We start from the raw sequence: 20083 nt of genomic DNA, 5'->3' as shown, positions 1-20083 counted from the left end.
AATCACATAATATTCTATCTTTCTTTGATTGATATTGATGTCCATATAAAATTCATTTGTATCGATTTCTGGCATATAAAATTATTAAGATAGTCTCTTAAATTATATTCTTCACATATTTATAAAAAATCTTAATTTGTTTGGGTGAGTTGAACGAGAAAAAGCCCAACTTATCAACTCCCCAAACCTAAAATCTTGTTTGTCCTCAAGCAAAGTAAATAAATATAAATAAATCATATTTGAATTTAAATATCAAAACAACTTTATTCACCAAACAACAGATTAAATTAGAAATTTAAGTTGCTTCCAACTTCAAATACAACAAAATATAGATACAATCAATTTTTAAGATCAAACTAAAACAATAAAATGACAATTAATCAAGAAATTTCTTTTCATACACTCATATATAAGTATTTCTCTCTATTTTCTTGTAAAAAAATATGATATAATTATTTCTTAATGCTGAGAGGAGACTAGTTGATTATAAATTAGTAAACTAAACTAAAATCTTAAATAATAGTTACTTTAATAAAGTCTAAAGAGCGAAACGTTTTATAAGTTAAATAAATATTAAACATTTTTCAAATTATGGTAAACTAATATAAACAATTGTTTTTCAAAACCTTATATAATTTTACGAGAGTATAATTGACTAAGATTGTAAAAATTTCCTAAAACATTTTAAAAACTCAATTCAAACTTTTCTTTTACAAATAAATTTTTTATGTAGGTGCTTTAAATTCATATTAAATTATTTCAAATACACGATTTTAGATAATTATATGTTTACTTTTCCTTTTAAAAAAATAATTCTGAATTCAAAATTATATTTGAACTGAATTAACTTTAGCACGTGTTAGATAAAAATTTGCTTTCAAAATACAGCTTAAGAAAATAATATTATATAACTTCAAAATCAATTTGAATGTATACGAGGATGCAATGACAAATATCACAATACATTGCTGCGTGTCAACAAAATTCGACCATTCTCACCATCATGTCATCGCATTTCAATTTCTTCTCCTCACTAAAACAGGTACGTATGCGTAATTGTAATTTCAATATCGTAACATGTTTTTAATGAATTTTGAATTTTGAATTCTGAAGTTTGATGCTTGTTCAGGTTGAAAAGAGGTTAATATTAGACCAAACACCACCACCCATTGAATCTCAGATACAAGAAAGCACTTTGGGCTCTCCCATCTTCCTCCAATCTAATTGTACCCAGAACTCTCCCTCCCAATACAGCAGTGAACCTCCTCAAGCATTCCTCTCCATTTCCCAAGAATTTCCAGCAACCCATCAGAACCCTTCTCAAACAGATCATGCCACTCCTGTAAATGAACCTGAAGATGATGATGACATTGAGCAGTTAATGCAGCTTTTGGGATTATCAGAGGAACACGAACAAAGGGATAATAGTTTTGATGATTGTGGTTCTTGTCACTGTGAAGGTGGATTTTATGCAAAAGTTGTTGGTGTGGAAGGGCCAAAATGTAGGAAAGAGGTGCTGAGGTTAGATGGGTGGATCAAGCACTTTCTGAATGGTGGTGGGGAAGAGAAGCTAGAGCCCTTGAGATTGGCACACCTGCTTTTAGGGAAAGCTGCTTTTGTTTCTGATGGTGGTGCTTATAGGGAATTGGACTTCCCTTCAACCATTCAAGAATTTCTTCATACTGATCCTTCCAGTAATTGAGGCAACCCCCATTTTCTTATTACTCTTTAGCTTTGTTGTTTACTTTATGATATTCTTCTTTCTAATTGTTATATGCAAAATGCAACTCTCTAGAAGCTTCAGAGCCTTTATGACTAATACAAAACTTGGAAGATTCTTTCACCATGTCCCTTGGAATATTGGGCTATTAACTCCCAAGTAGCTTGTTATTTTTCATTTCACATCAACTTCATTCTCCGTTTATTAGGAGAGGAAATTTCACTGTGTACTGTGAATGAGAAGAGAGTAGGGGATAATGCAAGTGTTGGATGAGTAAAACGAATTAGGTCTTGTTTAGATAAACTTCTTAATTAGCACTTGTAGAAAAAGAAAATAAAGTAGATCTAACTTCTTTTATAAGTTAAATCAGCTCATACACACCAGCTTTTGAAAAAATTAGACGAGAGAGCTTTTATAAAAATTGAAGTGTATAAGTGTATTTTGAGTGGAAGAAACGTAATTAATTTTACTTTATTATTTTCTTTTCTTAAAAGTACTTTTGGAGAAGTTTATCTAAAGAGAACCTAAATGATACTTTAGGAAAAGTGGGCTAGCTAAAGTAGATAGAGTAACTTTTTGCTTAGTTTTGTCTGTTCGTCTTATTTCTTGTAAGATTATGATTATACAGTGTACTCGGTAATTTTTCTGGTAGAATTGTGAAATTTTTTAATGATTATGCAAGTTACATTTGCATCTAAAGCAAAGGTGTTGGAAGGGAGTGAAAAAGAAAAAAAAAGCATGCAACAATGGACAATAGATGTTATATTACACATCTGTGAAGGACGGCTGATAATTTCCATACATTTACAAGTCCCTGCAAATTTGCTATCTAATAAAAAATACTGCATGAGTTTCACCATAACTGGCAAACTAACATGGGTACAATAAGGCTTTGCTGTGTTGAAGGCAACAGTAATGTGGTAATTTGGAATCATTTAATTTTTCTTCTTTAGGAAAAGCTGCTCCAAGAATTGGTTGGTTGGTGGTGTTTATCATTTAACAAGACAGTGTTGTTTGAAGCTTCACAAGGGCAGATAACACCTCATTCGTATTGGGTCTCTGTTCAGGATCAGGTATGGTGCAGCATAGAGATAGCTTAAAGAGCTCTGCCAACACTTCATCATTGTCTTTTGTAACATTCCAGGTCAACAAAGGATCCACAATATTGACAAGTTGTTCTATTCCATTTGCAAGGGCTTTTGCCACTAATTCACGCAAAGTGATTGGTAAACCATTCTCTTCCGAGAGTCCTGTCGGCCTTCTTTTTGTTAGGAACTCCATTACTATGATACCAAAGCTGAACACATCTGCTTTAGTGGTCACTTTCCTCGTGTAGGCAAATTCTGAGAATTACACACCAGAAATATCTTGTTTAGAGTATGAAATTCTTAAAAGCTTTTTGTGTACGAAGTTAATAAGCTAAGAGGATTGGAAACAAATAAAAATTATATTTGGTATATTAAATAAAACTAAGGTGTGCATTATAGGTAAATTAGCAATCTGTTTGGCACAAAGGGGAAATATATTATATCTAAAGGCGATAGGGTACTCCATGCTTATATGAATCTGATAGAAAATGCTTCTGCCTATCCCTAACACACAAGTCAGTTAGTTAGGCTTACCAGTAGCAAGTTGGAAACGTTGAGATGATAGTTATGCTTAATATGGTAATGCAGTCAAAATAACTCTACTTCATGGTTTGTGCAATCAGTTAATGCTGATCCATGGTGAATTTTAACCACTATCTTTTCTCTTAGTACATTGAAGAGGTAACATGTCTATTCAACCAAAAGAAGGGATGCTGGCTACTAATATAGCATCTAAGAGCCTTGGGGTGGGGGGGGCGAGAGGTTTGAGACCTGTAGCATGGACTATTTATTTTCAAGCAACAAAATAAGAATTTATGTAATTATGTCAGTCTTGATGATGCTACCTTTTCTTAATAGAACATTCAAATTTGGCCTCACATGGATAGAATAAAAACAGCAAATAGACACTAGTTCAAGCCTTGAGCTCTTTATTATGTTTCTTCTGCTGATTATGGCAATATAAGGTGCAGCAGGATTTACTCTACAGATCTAACAAGAACTAAATATTCATTGGAATTGCAAGTCTGCCATGAAAATAACTGTGATGAAAACATATTGTACATTGAAGATAAGAGATTAGCAAAGTAGGAAAGGCTTTTACCTGGAGCCATGTAGCCAACTGTGCCTTGCACAGCTGCTGATGACGAAAGGGTACTACCTTCTTGTAGATGAAAACCAAGAATTCGAGCTGTCCCAAAGTCACTGACATGAGCTTCCCACTCTTTATCTAAAAGAACGTTAGAAGGCTTTAAATCACAGTGCACAATGGGAATATGATAACCCGAGTGCAAATAATCCAATGCTTTAGCAATAGATATGAAGACTTGGACTCTTTCAGATAATGTCCACCTAGAGATCACAGGATGATCTACCCCGTTGCCATGTATGATGCTATCCAAATTTCCATTTTCCATATACTCCAGAACCAAAGCCTTCATTTTCCCGCTCTGCCAGGCATATCCAAGTATCTTGATCAAATTCCTATGTCTCAACTGGCTCAAGGTGTTGGCTTCTTTCTTGAAGATCTTGTCAGTATTGGCAGAGAATTGTTGCAAATTCAACCTTTTTATGGCAACAACCTGGCCATCTTCCATTTGGCCCTTGTAAACTGTGCTCAAACTGCTAGCACCAATGATGCTGTCCGCACTGAAAAATCTAGTGGCATTCTCCAATTCCTTTGGACTGAACCTTTTAAGTGCCAATGCTGAGTTGTAGTCTGGTCCATGATTTACACTGATATCTCTCTCTTTAGAATTACAGAGTTTAGTACCGCGACTGAGAATTAGAATCACTAGCACTAGAAGTATAGCTAGAGATCCAAGTGAAGCAATAATAGATATGCCCTTCTTGGAAAGTGAATGTTTTATCTTCCTGCATGGCGGTAGGAATTTAGCTCCACAAAGATCCTGGTTTCCCATCACACTAGATGCATTGATGTGTGCAAATACTCCTGTCTTAGGAACAGGACCTTCTAGTTGATTGAAGGAAAGGTTGAGATGCACCAAGTTGGAAAGGTTGGCAAAGCCCTCAGGAATAATTCCTTTCAAGTCATTCAGAGAAAGATCTACGGAACTAAGATGATCAAGTTCTGCCAGTACTTCAGGGATTCCACCATCTAAATGGTTCCTTGAGAGGTTTAAGCTTTCAAGCAAGTCCATGTGACCAAATGCTTCTGCGGGAATAGGACCTGAAATACTGTTTCCTGAAAAATCAAGATTAAACAGATTTCTGCACCCAGAAAGTGTTCTGGGAATGGAACCCGAAAGATTATTGTTTGAAATGTCAATAGCCTGTATCATTTCCAACATGCTCAACTCAGTTGAAATATTTCCGACCAAGTGGTTGTAAGAAAGGTTGAGATACATCTGCATGCTTTTTAAGTTTGCAATGACATCTCCAGGAATTGATCCTATGAGCTGGTTGTGAGAGAGATCCAAAACTAAAAGTTGATTTAGCTTCCCCATGCTTCTTGGAATGGACCCATTAAGTTTGTTGCCATGAAGGTCTAAGTAGGAAAGCATCTCAAGCTTTGAGAGAGTATCAGGTATTTGACCAACCAAGTTGTTTTGATGCAGGAAAAGTTCGGTTAGTCCTTTTAATTCGGAGAGCTTATCAGGTATTGTACCTTCTAACACATTGGCATGAAGAGTGAGCCCCTGTAGGCGAGAAAGTTTGGACAGTTCTGGAGGAATTTGACCTGAAAACTTATTTTCAGAGAGGGATAGAGTAATGAGTTGATTCAAGTTTCCGATCTCTGGTGGAATTGGTCCTGTGAAAGAATTTACATTCAACTGTAGGCGTTGAAGTTTAGACAGGTTTTGAATACCTGATTTTATCAATCCACTGAAGTTATTTATTGCCAAACTGAGAGTGCTAAGATTTGAGCAGTTGTAGAGGTCATCTGGGATTTCCCCAGTCATTTTGTTGGACGCAAGAGACAGGAAAGTAAGATTTGGTGACCTGGAAAAACCCTGAGGAATTTTCCCACTTAAAGCATTAAAAGACAAACTTACATTTACCAGTCCAGTACAATTGGTAATGCTAGGGGGAATGGATCCATGAAAGTGGTTGTCGTTCAAAACAAGAAACTGCAAATTATGAAGCACACCCAAGTTTGAAGGAAGTTCACCTGAGAGGAGATTCTGGCTCATTGACAGGTATGTCAAGTTTGTCAAGTTTGTTATTGATGAAGGGATCTCCCCAGTTAACTTGTTTAAATGCAGGGTTAGAACTTGCAAGGAGTTCATATATCCAATCTCAGAAGATATTGTTCCCTCTAAGTTATTCTGTGAGAGGCCTAGATTTGTTAATGATTTCAACTGGAATATGGCTGAAGGGATGGTGGAATTCAAGTTATTCTTGTGTAACTTCAATTTCTTCAACTGGACTAAATTTCCTAGCTCAGGAGGAATACTTCCAATAAGCTGATTGTCGGATAACTCAAGGCCTGAAAGATTGCTACACTTACCAAGTTCAAAAGGAATTTTTCCACTCAAGGAATTTTCAAACAATTCAAGGTATTCTAATTTTGTCAGGTTTCCAATCTCTCTAGGTATTACACCTGATAACTTGTTTTCGCTAAAATCAAGAGCTCGCAAAGCTCCTAACTGACCTACGGAAAGGGGTATAGATCCTACTAAATTATTTCCATAACCTATAATCTGTACAAGGTTAACTAGATTCCCTATGTTTGATGGAATTTTGCCAGTAAGGTTGTTGAAATTAAAAGCAATACCCAACAAAGAAGTGCAGTTGAAAATGCTGTCAGGGAGGCTTCCATTCAAGAAGTTGTTACCTAAATCCAAATACTGCAGGCTTTTAAGGCTACCTAATTGTGGAGGGATAGGACCTGAGAGAGAATTGTTATAAAGAATGAGTTGTGTAAGTTGAGTATTAAGACTGAGCTGAGCAGGAATGTAGCCAGTGAATGAGTTTGAAGTTATATCAAAAACCTGAAGGCCTGAAATGTTCCCAAGGAAAGGTGAAATCTTCCCTTGCAGTTGAAGACCAACCAGAGAAATAGAAATGACTTGATTTGAAGATGGGTCACATGCAATGCCAGACCAGTTGCAGTGGTTGTGAGTGTCTACCCAGTCTGCTAGAGCCCCACTTGGGTCATCAGTGATGGAGTTCTTGAAAGCTTTCAAGGCTTCAATTTCAACATCCAAGCTTGCTTCAGCATGGGAAACTATGGATACAATGGAAAGGACAACGACTGTAGTCAAACTAATCTTTAGGGACAGCATCATTGTGGAATATTGTAGAAAATTCAACTGCAGTTTGCTGATACTAAAATGGAAGTGAGTGAAGCCTTTATATAAATAATGTTCATTTTTCATCCACCAATAATTTCAAAAGGCATGGCCTCCCATCTGTGACAGTGTGTTGAATGACATCTAGGCAAGTCAAACCTTTAGCAGGGATTAATGTTACTTGGAACAAAAAAAACGTCATTGTTTGGACGAGGATTGAGCATTTGAAAGTTGACTTACGATGTCATCCCGGTATAACGAATCAGGTCGCATTTTCTACTGATTGAGACACCACAAAGAATACGCCAAGTCAGTACACATGGTAGATACTATTTGGCATGGCTATCCATAGAGCTACAAACCAGAAATAAATAAGTTGTTTTTTAAAACTTAACACTAGGAGAAGCCAGTTTAATAATATGTAGGAATTACAAAAAGTAAACGAATATAATAAAAACTCGAAGTTTTGATTAATTGCAATTGCATTTGGATGAATGCGTGTTGATTTTCCTGACCCTGGGTTGAATATTGGCTAAGCTACTGTCATAGAGTCGTCTGCTTTTGTCCTTTTATAGCGTTTAGCAGAAAGCAGTTTGGCATTGGCCATTAAGAATATGAAAACGTGTTAATTGAGAAGTTGAGCGTGAGTAGTGGAGCAAATATAGTGTGTACTGGGATTTAATATGAAAGAGAGGCCATAACCATAAGAAGCAAAACTGAACATGCATGGATATCATCAAACGCGGTTTGCAGCAAGTTGTGTGTGAAGACACCAAACAACTTGGCTATAGATAATGTCTTAATGCGATGCAAGTTGCACAAATAAAAGCCGAAATGATTGAAAAAATGTAAAGTTGGCACATTGGTTGAGACGTGTGGATTTGAGAAACCTTTACTGTGTTCAAGTTCAAGGTGTGACATGAGTAGTGAAAAACCCTTTAGAAGCACAACAATTACACTCGAATAATTTGAATAGAATCTACCACCCAGCCGTTTAATTTTTGAAGTTGCCTGTTTTTTCATATCATATGAGGCAATTGTTTCTTGCAACTGATGTTTTTTAACCTGCAACTGATGTGTTTTAACCTACAACCGATAAAAATGTCATTTTTATTTTTAAATAAGAAGGTAGGGTGATTCAAAATACATTTTAGATTTGATATTTGAAATATATTTTCAGATTTGGATTTTTAGAATAGTTTCGTAGTTCTGAAATTTCTTTTTTAGAATTTCTGGATTTTTTTCTTGGAATTTCTGAATTTTATTTTCCATAATTTTTTTTAAGAATGATTTTTTTTATTCCAGAATTGTTTTTTCAAAATTAAATTTGGTTTTTTAATTTTATTCCATAATTTCATTTTTAAAATAAAGAATCTATTCTAAATTTTTTTTATAATATATTTTTTAATTTCAGATTTCCAATTTAAGAATAAAGAACATTTTTAAAATTTGAAAGTTGATTGTATGCTCATAAAAAATCACCATTGAGTCAGGAAGTCTGGCCATCATATTATCATGTAATAGTGTTTCTTTTGAGATAGTGATTTTAATCTAAAGTTGGCAGTGTGTTGAAAAATAAGTGTCGGCGAAATTGGTCTATGATTTTAACTATTATTAACTAAAAAAATATAGTTTGACATCCACATAAAATAAAATACTTCTACTTTAAACTCATGTAATAATATATATTAATAATTTATATTAAAATATATAAGAAATATGATTAAAATAATAATACATTGAGTTGTTAAAGTGAAAGTAATTTTTTCAATAGTTTGAATTACTTTTCTCTTCCATCGTAGACCTGCTCTCTGGTACAAGCTCAATGGATGCCGATGACAACTCTAGCAAAGAATCACAATTCTTCTACACTTATGTCTATTATATCTAAGGAAAAGAAACACTAAATAAGACACTGTCTTTTTTTTACTCTAATATTGTTTCTTCCATCACCTTACTGTGTTTATCGCTGTTTTATATATACTAAATAACTGCATTATCTGTCAGATGCGGGCTTCAAACCCATGTGTGTTTTGGCTACGAGAAATTAACTTTATCACTTCTCACTTTTACATAATTAATTATTGGATGCATTTTAAAATAAAGGCCTTAATTTAAAATATTTCAAAACTACGAGAATTAAATATTAATAATTATAACTAAAACTAAAATTGCACATAAAATATACGTACATTAAATGCTAAAACAAGTTAGATTTTTTTTTAAGTATGAGCTTGCAACAAAAAAAACTAGAAATTATATAAACCAACTACCATCAATCATAATAAATATACAAATATTGTTGAAATACTTATTATCCAAGATTAGTTGTTAATTATTATCCAAGGATTTTGTTTAGATTTTAAAATAATTTTTTTAAAACTTTAGAAACTATGTAGTTTTTAATTATTTATTTATAAATAGATTTAATTATATTTATTTATTGAAATTTGAAAAATCTGGTGTATTTTATTGAGGTTTTACAATAAATCTCTGGAATTAAACGAATGTTAAAAAAATATTTGTTATTTTACTGAGGTTTTAAAATAAAACTTTGAAATTTAGCGAAGATTAAAAAAATCTTCGTTATTTTGCTGAGATTTTAGAATAAACCTTTGGACGTAATGAAGGTTAAAAAACCTCAATTATTTTGCTTAGGTTTTAGAATAAACATTTGAAATTTAACGAAGGTTAAACCAACCTCCTTTATTTTGCCGATGTTTTAAAATAAATTTTTAAAATTTAACGAGGGTTAAAAAACTTCAATTATTTTACTAAGGTTTTAAAATAACCTTTGGAACTCAATGAAGGTTAAAATAATCTTAATCAATTAAATCAATTTCTAGATTATATTAACTTCTGTTAAATAACCTCTACTAATTTTTTTTTTCTTGGAGTATATGAGATTTACTAATTATAAAATATTGAGAATATTTTTTTCAAATGTGCGATTACTAATATTAAGAGAACATTAATAGTGTAGAATAAATATAGACAAAATCTTTTTCAAATCTGTGATTACTTATTATAAAACACTCGTGACAATGCTTGAAATTGTTTTTTTCGTAAAAAATTCATAATTAAATTATTTAAATTTTATTTAAGACTGATATTAATGTTACAAGACAAGTAGAATAAATTAATCAAGGATGAAAAATTAGAGTCAATTAATTATAAATCTTTGATAGAAGACTCTGCAACTAAAAAAACTATAAAAATAATATAAAATTTTCAATTTATATTATTTTAAGTTTTTATAAAAAATTGCTTTAAACTCCACATTATTTTTTCAAACTCTGACTTCAGTCTATTGCCATAAAATTTTAAATTAAAGATAATATCAACTTCTTTTACTTAATTAACTTGTGATCTATTAATAAAGATCTTTAAGATATTTTTCTCTTCAGATTTCATAACTCTCTCCTCTTATCTCTTACCATAAACATATGTATTGTGAAAGTCTGTAAGAAAAAAAAAGCATAGAAAAAATTGATTTCGTCTTTTGATAAAATAAGAAAATTAAAAATGAGAAAACAAGCTAATACCTTTTCAGAAGCTTCATCCCAAAGCTTGTAAGAAATCTTGATTTTAATTTCTTTTACTAAATATTTGAAAGCAATCAAGAAATCTTGTTGAAAACACAATATATTAATTAATCAAGTAATTGTTTCATTTTTTAAATTATTATTATTCATACATAATAATAATTGTTTAACATATATAATCTACCAAAAAGTCTTTTTTTTTTCTTTTAAATAATTTTGAGAAGTATAAAAAAAGGTAAGAAAATTGTAACCACATCTTCTAGGTTTTCTTGGGATTACACATAATACTTTTTTGTAATAATGTTTACACTAATAATTTGCTAGAAATGCTTCCTTCATAATACTCATATCTTTCATCCCTAATCCTCTTTTATTTTATTCTTAGAATCACAAATCTCCTTCCAAATCACCTAAGAATTTTAGTTTCATCTCTCCCATCTTTTATCTCTTGCTCAAAGGGTCCCTTTTAGCCCTCACTTTACCATGATTTTTATAGCAATCACATCTTTGGAATATACAACAACCTTATCTTCACACTTATTCAAAATAACTTTTCTATTTCGATACAATCCACTCTCACCCATTATACATTTTTCTCTCTATTTATTGTTAACTATACTATTTTTTCCCAATAAAATTAAAAATTTCACATAAATATAATTAAATTATAATATATAAATAAATTTAATATTATTTTATTAAATTAATTTTGTAAAATTGAGTTAAAACTTGTTATTTGTATTATATTTTGTAATACCTTTAATCAACATGTTTAAATGGCAGGTACTTGACAGTAAGTTTCCTTTCTATTTCCAAAAAGCACTGAGAACAACATTTTTTTTGCTGTAAAATAAGTATTAAATTAAAAGAGACAACATAAGAAGGAAAAAAGAATATACAAAAGTGAAAATAAAGAGGATATATTTAGTTAATAAATATTAAGTTAAAAGAGACAACTTCAGAAGGAAAAAAGAATATACAAAAGTGAAAATAAAGAGGATATATAGATTTAGTTAAGTTTGCTAGATAAAAAAAACAATAGAGAATTAGAAAGGAAATTGAGTTTCATTAATATTTTTAAATTTTGTTTTTCATATATTTTTAATAAAAAAAACACTTGATAGACATTCTTATGAACCTTAAAATTTCAGTATTAGACTTATCATATGCCACTAAATAAAAAAATATATAAAAGAAAAAAAATATAAAAAATATGAAAGGCCAAGCCAAACTCTTGTAAAGAAACAATATAATATATAATCTTTTAAACAAATTATACAAATATAAAGTTTAAACTAATAATAAAAGCTAAAATATCAACCCAAAAAAAAAAACTAATAAGTCTCAATATTGATAGTGCAACAATTGTGTTCACATACAGAGACCATAACATTATGATTGTTTTTACATTTGAGAGATCATAATATATTATGACAACTTTCAAGACACTTATTATGTCTAAGAACCTAAAAAAATAGTTTGAGAGTAAGAGGAAGCTTTTGACAAACCAAAGTAGAACTACAGGCCAACCATATATACATGTATTTTTACTCATTTATTAATCTGTTTTCTGTTTTCTTATTCTTTTTTTTTTCAATAAAACCTTCTGAATTCTATTTTATTTTCAAGGTTAACACAACACTTTCTTTTATATAAAAATAAAGAATACATTTATTATATTTAATTTTTTATATGATTATTTTTCTTATTAAGAACATTAAAAAATTAAATTACCTTAAAAGCATCTATAATGCAGGTATCTTATTTTAAGAAACAATATTTTAATTTCTCATTAGAACGGAACAAGTCTACATAATATATAGAAAGTTTTTAAAAAGTAGTTGCTTATAAATAAAAAATCATTTACTACTTTTAATAAAAAAATTAATTAATATTTTAATTTGAAATAAAAGTTAGTGTACGAGTTGGTTAATCTTTTCACCACTGAAATAAATTTATGCTTTAGTTTACTCAAATATGATGCGTAATTATGGTGGCTATTGTTTTGATATAAAATAAGATATCTAAAAATCAATATTTTAATTTGGAATAAAAGTAAGTGAAAATTAAAATATAAAAAATGTGATTTTTTTAAAACTTTTTTAATTATTAAAACAAGGATTAAAATATAAAAATATGATCTGTTTAACTTTTTTAATCATTTAAACAAGTTATGGATGAGCTAGTTAAATATGAGGTGTCATAATAATAATGTACCATATTTTTTTTATAAGATAACATATCCAAGTATAAATATTTTAAAATTGCAGTAATAGAGGGTCTAATAATAATTATAATTATTATTATTATTATTATTATAATACAGAAAAAAATGATTATCCTTATTGGGAGTACGTGTATTGGAATATTTCTATTTACGTCATGCAATAATAAGAAAAAGGAATATGAAGATATCAAAATCAAAATATTTGCATTTGATGGTTGATGGAGGAGAATAACGATTTGATAATAACTATAATCATGAATAATTGAATTTATATATTCATGGAAATTTCCTTGAGCTGCAATCTTTTCCTTTCCAAGTATGCATGCAGAAAAACAAAAGCATGTGTATCTTTGAAATTTCATTATTCTATGAACATGCTATGCTTCTATTTACTGTGAGGCTAGCGATTAGATAATAAGCATCATCATCTCATCAATAATCAACATATACATATATACTTATATAGAGTTTTTCTTCTGCTGCAACTCTTTCCCTTCAAAGTATATTTGCAGAAAAAACATGCATTCATCTGTTCCTATTCTCCTAACTTCTAAATTAATTACTACCTATTATAGTTATCCTTTCATCTTCCTACAAACTGTAAAATTCTCTTATTATTATTGTTATTACATTCCAACTGCTTTAACGCTATGTAATCTAATTAATGGGTTAATAATTGGTTTAAAACTGATGGGTAATTAACAATAATTTATCTTGCCATTCCTCTATTTATACCATGCCCTTTCAGTTCACATTACACCACCACCTCTCAAAGGGAAATAGCACCATTTGGCTCTTTACAAATTCAAAGCACACACAACATGGCCAAATCAACAGCCTCACTTGTCTTACTTTTTATTTTTCCTCTACTCCTGTTCTCATGCAACAACTTGGGTAATAAATTCTTGGGTTGCACCCTAAAGTTCCCTTCTATGTGAATGATCCTTTTACAATTTCCACACAAAGTTTATATTATCTCTATATATAATATGCTAGTACAACTTCTCTTTACTCGTTGACTAAATTCCAATACCCTCCACAATATTGCTTAGAATTGCATGAACTTTTACATTGTTTTGACCATCTTAAATGTGTGATTAATTGGTTGACTTGTGCAGGAGGGCATGTGAAGTTTGCTTATGGATTGGTGAAAACTCATCACCTTAGTTAAGTATCTTTGATATCTAAATATTGATGAAAGCTGATAGTTTGTTTTAAATACAGGAAGCCCAGAAGAGTTGGTGTGTGGCAAAACCTTCATCAAGTGATTCTGAATTGCAAAATAACATTGAATATGCTTGCAATCTCTTGGGTGATTGCAAGATGATCCAGCCAGGTGGATCCTGCTTCGACCCCAACAATCTGATGAACCATGCTTCTGTTGTCATGAATCAGTTCTATGCATACAATGGTGGAAATGGTTGGAACTGTTACTTCTCAGGATCTGGTCTCGTAGTTGTGAATGACCCAAGTAAGTTATTAATATTACATGTTCCCTTATAACATGTGTTCATTTGAAGTTATTATTAGAATAATGTTTTCTGTGTTCATTTGAAGTTATTGTTAGAATAATGTTTTGTGTGTTCATTTGAAGTTATTGTTAGAATAATGTTGTGTGTTCATTTTGTTTTGTCTACAGGTTACGGTAACTGCAAGTATACTTAGAGGGAATAAACGTAAAGAAGATATATATATATTTATAGGCTATGTTTATTATTGTAGGTGCTGTTATGAATAGGAAGTTCCTTATTGACTACTCTGATCTTTCTGTGTATTTCGTTGCTTAATGAAAAGTACAATCCTTCAGTTAAAAAGGTTACAATGTGTGAAAGAAATTACAAAAAATTGGAAGGGGCATTCCGAGAATTGAACTCGGGACCTCTCGCACCCTAAGCGAGAATCATACCACTAGACCAAATGCCCATTGATAATATTATACACCAATCAATTATTTTAACGCAATAATTACAGTTTAATTTTATATATACAAAGATTAAGACTAAAATATCAATTGTCAAACCCATCTTAGTTTTTATTATGTTTGAAATAATTAAGATGTAAAATTATAATTTCAAATGTCCTAATTTTCACATTAGTAAGCTCATTTGTTCCACCAAAAAAAAAAATTCCTCTGGAGAACATATCTAAAATCAATGAGGACAAGATGATCAATGCAATAAAACGAAATTATGCTCACTAAATTTTATTTAAAATTAAATTCAAATGGATTTGCAATTTTTTTTAAACTTTTGGAGAGAAATGAAATTACCTCCACTGGTATGAAGAATTAGCATAGTTACACTTTCAGTTTTCAAAATTTACCCTCGAGAAGCTTTTTTTCGCTATTTTATTTTTAGTTTCTCTTTAAATTTTTAAGGCTTTCGAAAATTAACAATTAAATTTTGTATTTGCATTTAATGGATAGCTGGATATCTTTTTAAAATGAGTATTTATCTATTATTAATTATTAATAACGATAGGGAAAGAAAACAGAACGAACTAGGAATCAAATCAGTAACCCTCACGAACCCGGAATCAAACCAGCTAACGTTTCGTCTTTGGAAATTTCTAATTATGGTTATTAAAACAGGCCCTTGAAACTTTTAATTTAAATTTTTAGAGAACGGTTTAATTGAAAATATTTTTTATAATCGTATAAAATATTTCATTACAGTTAATTGACAAAAAAAAGTATCAATTAAAATAATTATATATATATATCAATATCAATATAAAAAAATGAGTATGAATTATATTTTTAGCAGCACAATTAAAAGGGGAGATTGTAATGGTGGTGTTCGGGGGCTATTATTTGATTTACGAATTCATTTGTTGATTTTCTAATTCAAATTTTATTCTCATATTTTGTTATTTTAATTAGTAATTTGAAATTATCATATTTTAGTTTGTTTTTCTAATTTTTTTGCTTATTATATATGACCTGTTTGTGAAAATGCTGGGAGAGATTATTCGAGCATGACTTTTTGTTTTCTTTTGGAAACTTTGTTTCGTGAATTGTTTTTCTGTTCTACTTTTTTTTATAGAGCAAGGAAATTGGTTTGTTAATTTAGTTTGAATCTTCATTTTGTTGACAAAATATATGCGAAGAAGAAAAATATACGTTCCTTCAAAACTTCAACACCCTATGTTCCTTTCATAAAACTCAATAAAAGAGGGCCATTTTGTCCAAACTTTTATTCTTCAAGTTTCAATATGTTTTAAGCAAAAGTTAATATAAAATAAAATATGTAATATATTTATTGACTATAAAATTTATTGAAAACTAATTGATAAATATTTTTTTATTTCAAGCAATTTTATAAATTAATTAAAAAAATTCAAAGAAAGAACATTTTGTTATGACTGCTATTGGTATATGTAAATTGGATGGTTGTTATAACATAATTTTTTTGTGATGATTTATAGTAAAGTTATTAATTTGATTTATAGTTGAGTCAACGATATAATTCCCTTTTAAAACCAACCAGGTTTTTTATTGATCCACTAAATAAGTGGATTAAAAAAAGTTTCAATTGTCAATGTCCCATATAAAATAAGTTAAAATCAAAATTAATGTGAGTTTGACATAGCTTAAGACTCAAATTAAATTCTAAATACTTTTCAGAATTGAATAATTTCTAAAAATATTATAAATTATAAATTAATTCTTAAATATTTTATATTTATTATAAATTTGTTCTTAATTAATTTTTATTATTAGTAACTTAATTGTGAGGTTGAGACCTAAATTAACTTGTTTGGTCTTATCTCTACTTAACCTGACTTGGGTTCGGTTCAACCCAATCTAATCTTACATGACTTGGGTCCTCAACTCGACTACACCTTTTTCGACTTAATTAACTCAACACAACTTGGCCTAAACACAGTCGAGACCAACTCAATCTAATTTCAGCTCAATCTAACCTTGGCTCAGTTTAACTCAGTCTAACCTTAGTTACGCCCAACCACCTAACATGGGTTTTCTCGAGCCCAATCCAACCTAATGTGGGAGTCAACCTAACCTAATCCCATCTTGACTTGGGCCAAACACAATCCAATTTAACTTGCCTTGAGACCGATAGCCTTGGTTTGCACAAAATTTCCAAAAAAAATTTCCGAAATAGTTTTTTTCCTGAAATTCCACGTAAGAATCTCCACTGAATTTGGGACAAAACGAGACAAATTTCAGGTCAAACGAATGAGTATTTGCCTAAGAAAAAAATCAAACAGTTTCACACACAAACAAATCTTCCTTTCAGCCCTGCCAGTGATCAATAAAAAATTCATTACCAATCTTGTGGGACGAATTTGGGCCTCAAATCTCAGCCAAAAATCAATAGACACAGTGACGAATGTCTGGTAAAAATTTCAGACCAAAACACCCAAGGAGAAAGGCGTAGTAAGTCCCAGACCGAGAGTGAACAAAACTGGTTTTCCGAAAACAAAATGTCCTGAATTTTCTTCCCCGTATCTCCTTTTTGTGATTCTTTTATGGACGTGCCTCCTTACCTGGGTGCAAACAACATATGGAAATAATTGTGTGAACTTTTTCAGCGCAATACGGACCCAGAATAAAAATTGCCGAAAGTAGGGCGAAATTTCACAAGTTTTGGTAGAGGATAACCTTGGTTTGCACAAAATTTCTGAAAAATTATCCCGAAATATTTTTTTTCCTGAAATTCCACGTAAGAATCTCCACTGAATTTGGGACAAAACGCGACAAATTTGAGGTCAAACGGATGAGTATTCGCCCACGAAAAAAATCAAACAGTTTCACACAAACGAACCTTCATTTCAGCCCTGACAGTGATCAATAAAAAATTTATTGCCAATCTTGTGGGACGAATCTGGGCCTCAAATCTCAGCCAACACTCAATAGACACAGTGACGAACGTCTGGTAAAAATTTCAGACCAAAACACCCAAGGAGTAAGGCGTAGTAAGTCCCAGACCGAGAGTGAACAAAACTGGTTTTCCGAAAACAAAACGTCATGGATTTTCTTCCCCGTATCTCCTTTTTGTGATTCTTTTATGAACGTGCCTCCTTACCTGGGTGCAAACAACAAATGGAAGTACTTGTGTGAAGTTTTTCAACGCAATACGGACTCAGAATAAAAATTGCCGAAAGTAGGATGAAATTTGACAAGTTTTGGTAGAGGATAGCCTTGTTTTGCACAAAATTTCCGAAAAATTCTCCTGAAATAGTTTTTTTCCTGAAATTCCATGTAAGAATCTCCACTGAATTTGGGACAAAACTCGACAAATTTTAGATCAAACGGATGAGTATTCGCGCACGAAAAAAATCAAACAGTTTCACACACAAACGAACCTTCCTTTCAGCCCTGACAATGATTAATAAAAAATTCATTGTCAATCATGTGGGACGAATCTGGGTTCAAATCTCAGCCAAAACTCAATAGACACAGTGACGAATATCTGGTAAAAATTTCAGAGCAATAAGGCGATGTAAGTCCCAGACCAAGAGTGAACAAAACTGGTTTTCCGAAAACAAAATGTCCTGAATTTTCTTCCCCGTATCTCCTTTTTGTGATTCTTTTATGGACGTGCCTCCTTACCTGGGTGCAAACAACATATGGAAATAATTGTGTGAACTTTTTCAGCGCAATACGGACCCAGAATAAAAATTGCCGAAAGTAGGGCGAAATTTCACAAGTTTTGGTAGAGGATAACCTTGGTTTGCACAAAATTTCTGAAAAATTATCCCGAAATATTTTTTTTCCTGAAATTCCACGTAAGAATCTCCACTGAATTTGGGACAAAACGCGACAAATTTGAGGTCAAACGGATGAGTATTCGCCCACGAAAAAAATCAAACAGTTTCACACAAACGAACCTTCATTTCAGCCCTGACAGTGATCAATAAAAAATTTATTGCCAATCTTGTGGGACGAATCTGGGCCTCAAATCTCAGCCAACACTCAATAGACACAGTGACGAACGTCTGGTAAAAATTTCAGACCAAAACACCCAAGGAGTAAGGCGTAGTAAGTCCCAGACCGAGAGTGAACAAAACTGGTTTTCCGAAAACAAAACGTCATGGATTTTCTTCCCCGTATCTCCTTTTTGTGATTCTTTTATGAACGTGCCTCCTTACCTGGGTGCAAACAACAAATGGAAGTACTTGTGTGAAGTTTTTCAACGCAATACGGACTCAGAATAAAAATTGCCGAAAGTAGGATGAAATTTGACAAGTTTTGGTAGAGGATAGCCTTGTTTTGCACAAAATTTCCGAAAAATTCTCCTGAAATAGTTTTTTTCCTGAAATTCCACGTAAGAATCTCCACTGAATTTGGGACAAAACTCGATAAATTTTAGATCAAACGGATGAGTATTCGCGCACGAAAAAAATCAAACAGTTTCACACACAAACGAACCTTCCTTTCAGCCCTGACAATGATTAATAAAAAATTCATTGTCAATCATGTGGGACGAATCTGGGTTCAAATCTCAGCCAAAACTCAATAGACACAGTGACGAATATCTGGTAAAAATTTCAGAGCAATAAGGCGATGTAAGTCCCAGACCAAGAGTGAACAAAACTGGTTTTCCGAAAACAAAACGTCCTGGATTTTCTTCACCGTATCTCCTTTTTGTGATTCTTTTATGGACATGCTTCCTTACCTAGGTGCAAAAAACATATGGAAGTACTTGTGTGAACTTTTTCAGCGCAATACGGACCCAAAATAAAAATTTCCGAAAGTAAGGCGAAATTTCACAAGTTTTGGTAGAGGATAGCCCTGGTTTGCACAAAATTTCAGAAAAATTCTCCCGAACTAGTTTTTTCGTGAAACTCCACGTAAGAATCTCCACTGAATTTGGGACAAAACGCGACAAATTTCAGGTCAAACGGATGAGTATTCGCCCACTAAAAAAATCAAACAGTTTCACCCACAAACAAACCTTCCTTCAGCCCTGGCAGTGATCAATAAAAATTCATTGAAAATCTTGTGGGACTAATCTGTGACTCAAATCTCAGCCAAAACTCAATATAGACAGTGAAGAACGTCTAGTAAAAATTTCAGACCAAAACACCCAAGTACTAAGGCGTAGTATTCCGAGACCAAGAGTGAACAAAACTCGTTTTCCGAAAACAAAACGTCCTAGATTTTCTTCCCCGTATATCCTTTTTGTGATTCTTTCATGGACGTGCCTCCTTACCTGGGTGCAAACAACATATGGAAGTAATTGTGTGAAATTTTTCAGCGCAATACAGACCCAGAATAAAAATTG

At 31.6% G+C, this 20083-nt stretch overlaps 3 protein-coding genes and 1 non-coding gene across 4 annotated transcripts; 2 read left to right on the top strand and 2 right to left on the bottom strand.

Annotated features, from left to right (window-relative positions):
• The first annotated feature begins 925 nt into the window (after positions 1 to 925).
• Positions 926 to 1846, top strand: LOC137811745 (uncharacterized). The gene is made up of 2 exons (XM_068613577.1): positions 926 to 1042; positions 1130 to 1846. The coding sequence occupies exons 1-2, from the start codon at positions 1004 to 1006 to the stop codon at positions 1700 to 1702; spliced, it is 612 nt and encodes a 203-aa protein (XP_068469678.1). The 5' UTR covers positions 926 to 1003; the 3' UTR covers positions 1703 to 1846.
• Positions 1847 to 2459: 613 nt separating this feature from the next.
• Positions 2460 to 7500, bottom strand: LOC137811744 (LRR receptor-like serine/threonine-protein kinase FLS2). The gene is made up of 2 exons (XM_068613576.1): positions 3911 to 7500; positions 2460 to 3063 (listed from the first exon to the last, which is right to left on the bottom strand). The coding sequence occupies exons 1-2, from the start codon at positions 7146 to 7148 to the stop codon at positions 2717 to 2719; spliced, it is 3585 nt and encodes a 1194-aa protein (XP_068469677.1). The 5' UTR covers positions 7149 to 7500; the 3' UTR covers positions 2460 to 2716.
• Positions 7501 to 13603: 6103 nt separating this feature from the next.
• On the top strand, positions 13604 to 14640 carry LOC137809565 (major pollen allergen Ole e 10-like). The gene is made up of 4 exons (XM_068610668.1): positions 13604 to 13727; positions 13952 to 13980; positions 14058 to 14304; positions 14473 to 14640. The coding sequence occupies exons 1-4, from the start codon at positions 13655 to 13657 to the stop codon at positions 14496 to 14498; spliced, it is 375 nt and encodes a 124-aa protein (XP_068466769.1). The 5' UTR covers positions 13604 to 13654; the 3' UTR covers positions 14499 to 14640.
• Positions 14641 to 14684: 44 nt separating this feature from the next.
• Positions 14685 to 14756, bottom strand: TRNAP-AGG (transfer RNA proline (anticodon AGG)). The gene has a single exon. It is a non-coding gene; the product is annotated as a tRNA-Pro (tRNA).
• Positions 14757 to 20083: the final 5327 nt, after the last annotated feature.

Source organism: Phaseolus vulgaris, chromosome 2 (genome assembly GCF_000499845.2).
Source record: "Phaseolus vulgaris cultivar G19833 chromosome 2, P. vulgaris v2.0, whole genome shotgun sequence".
NCBI classification, from domain to species: domain Eukaryota; kingdom Viridiplantae; phylum Streptophyta; class Magnoliopsida; order Fabales; family Fabaceae; genus Phaseolus; species Phaseolus vulgaris.
This window is presented reverse-complemented; position numbering and strand designations above follow the sequence as displayed.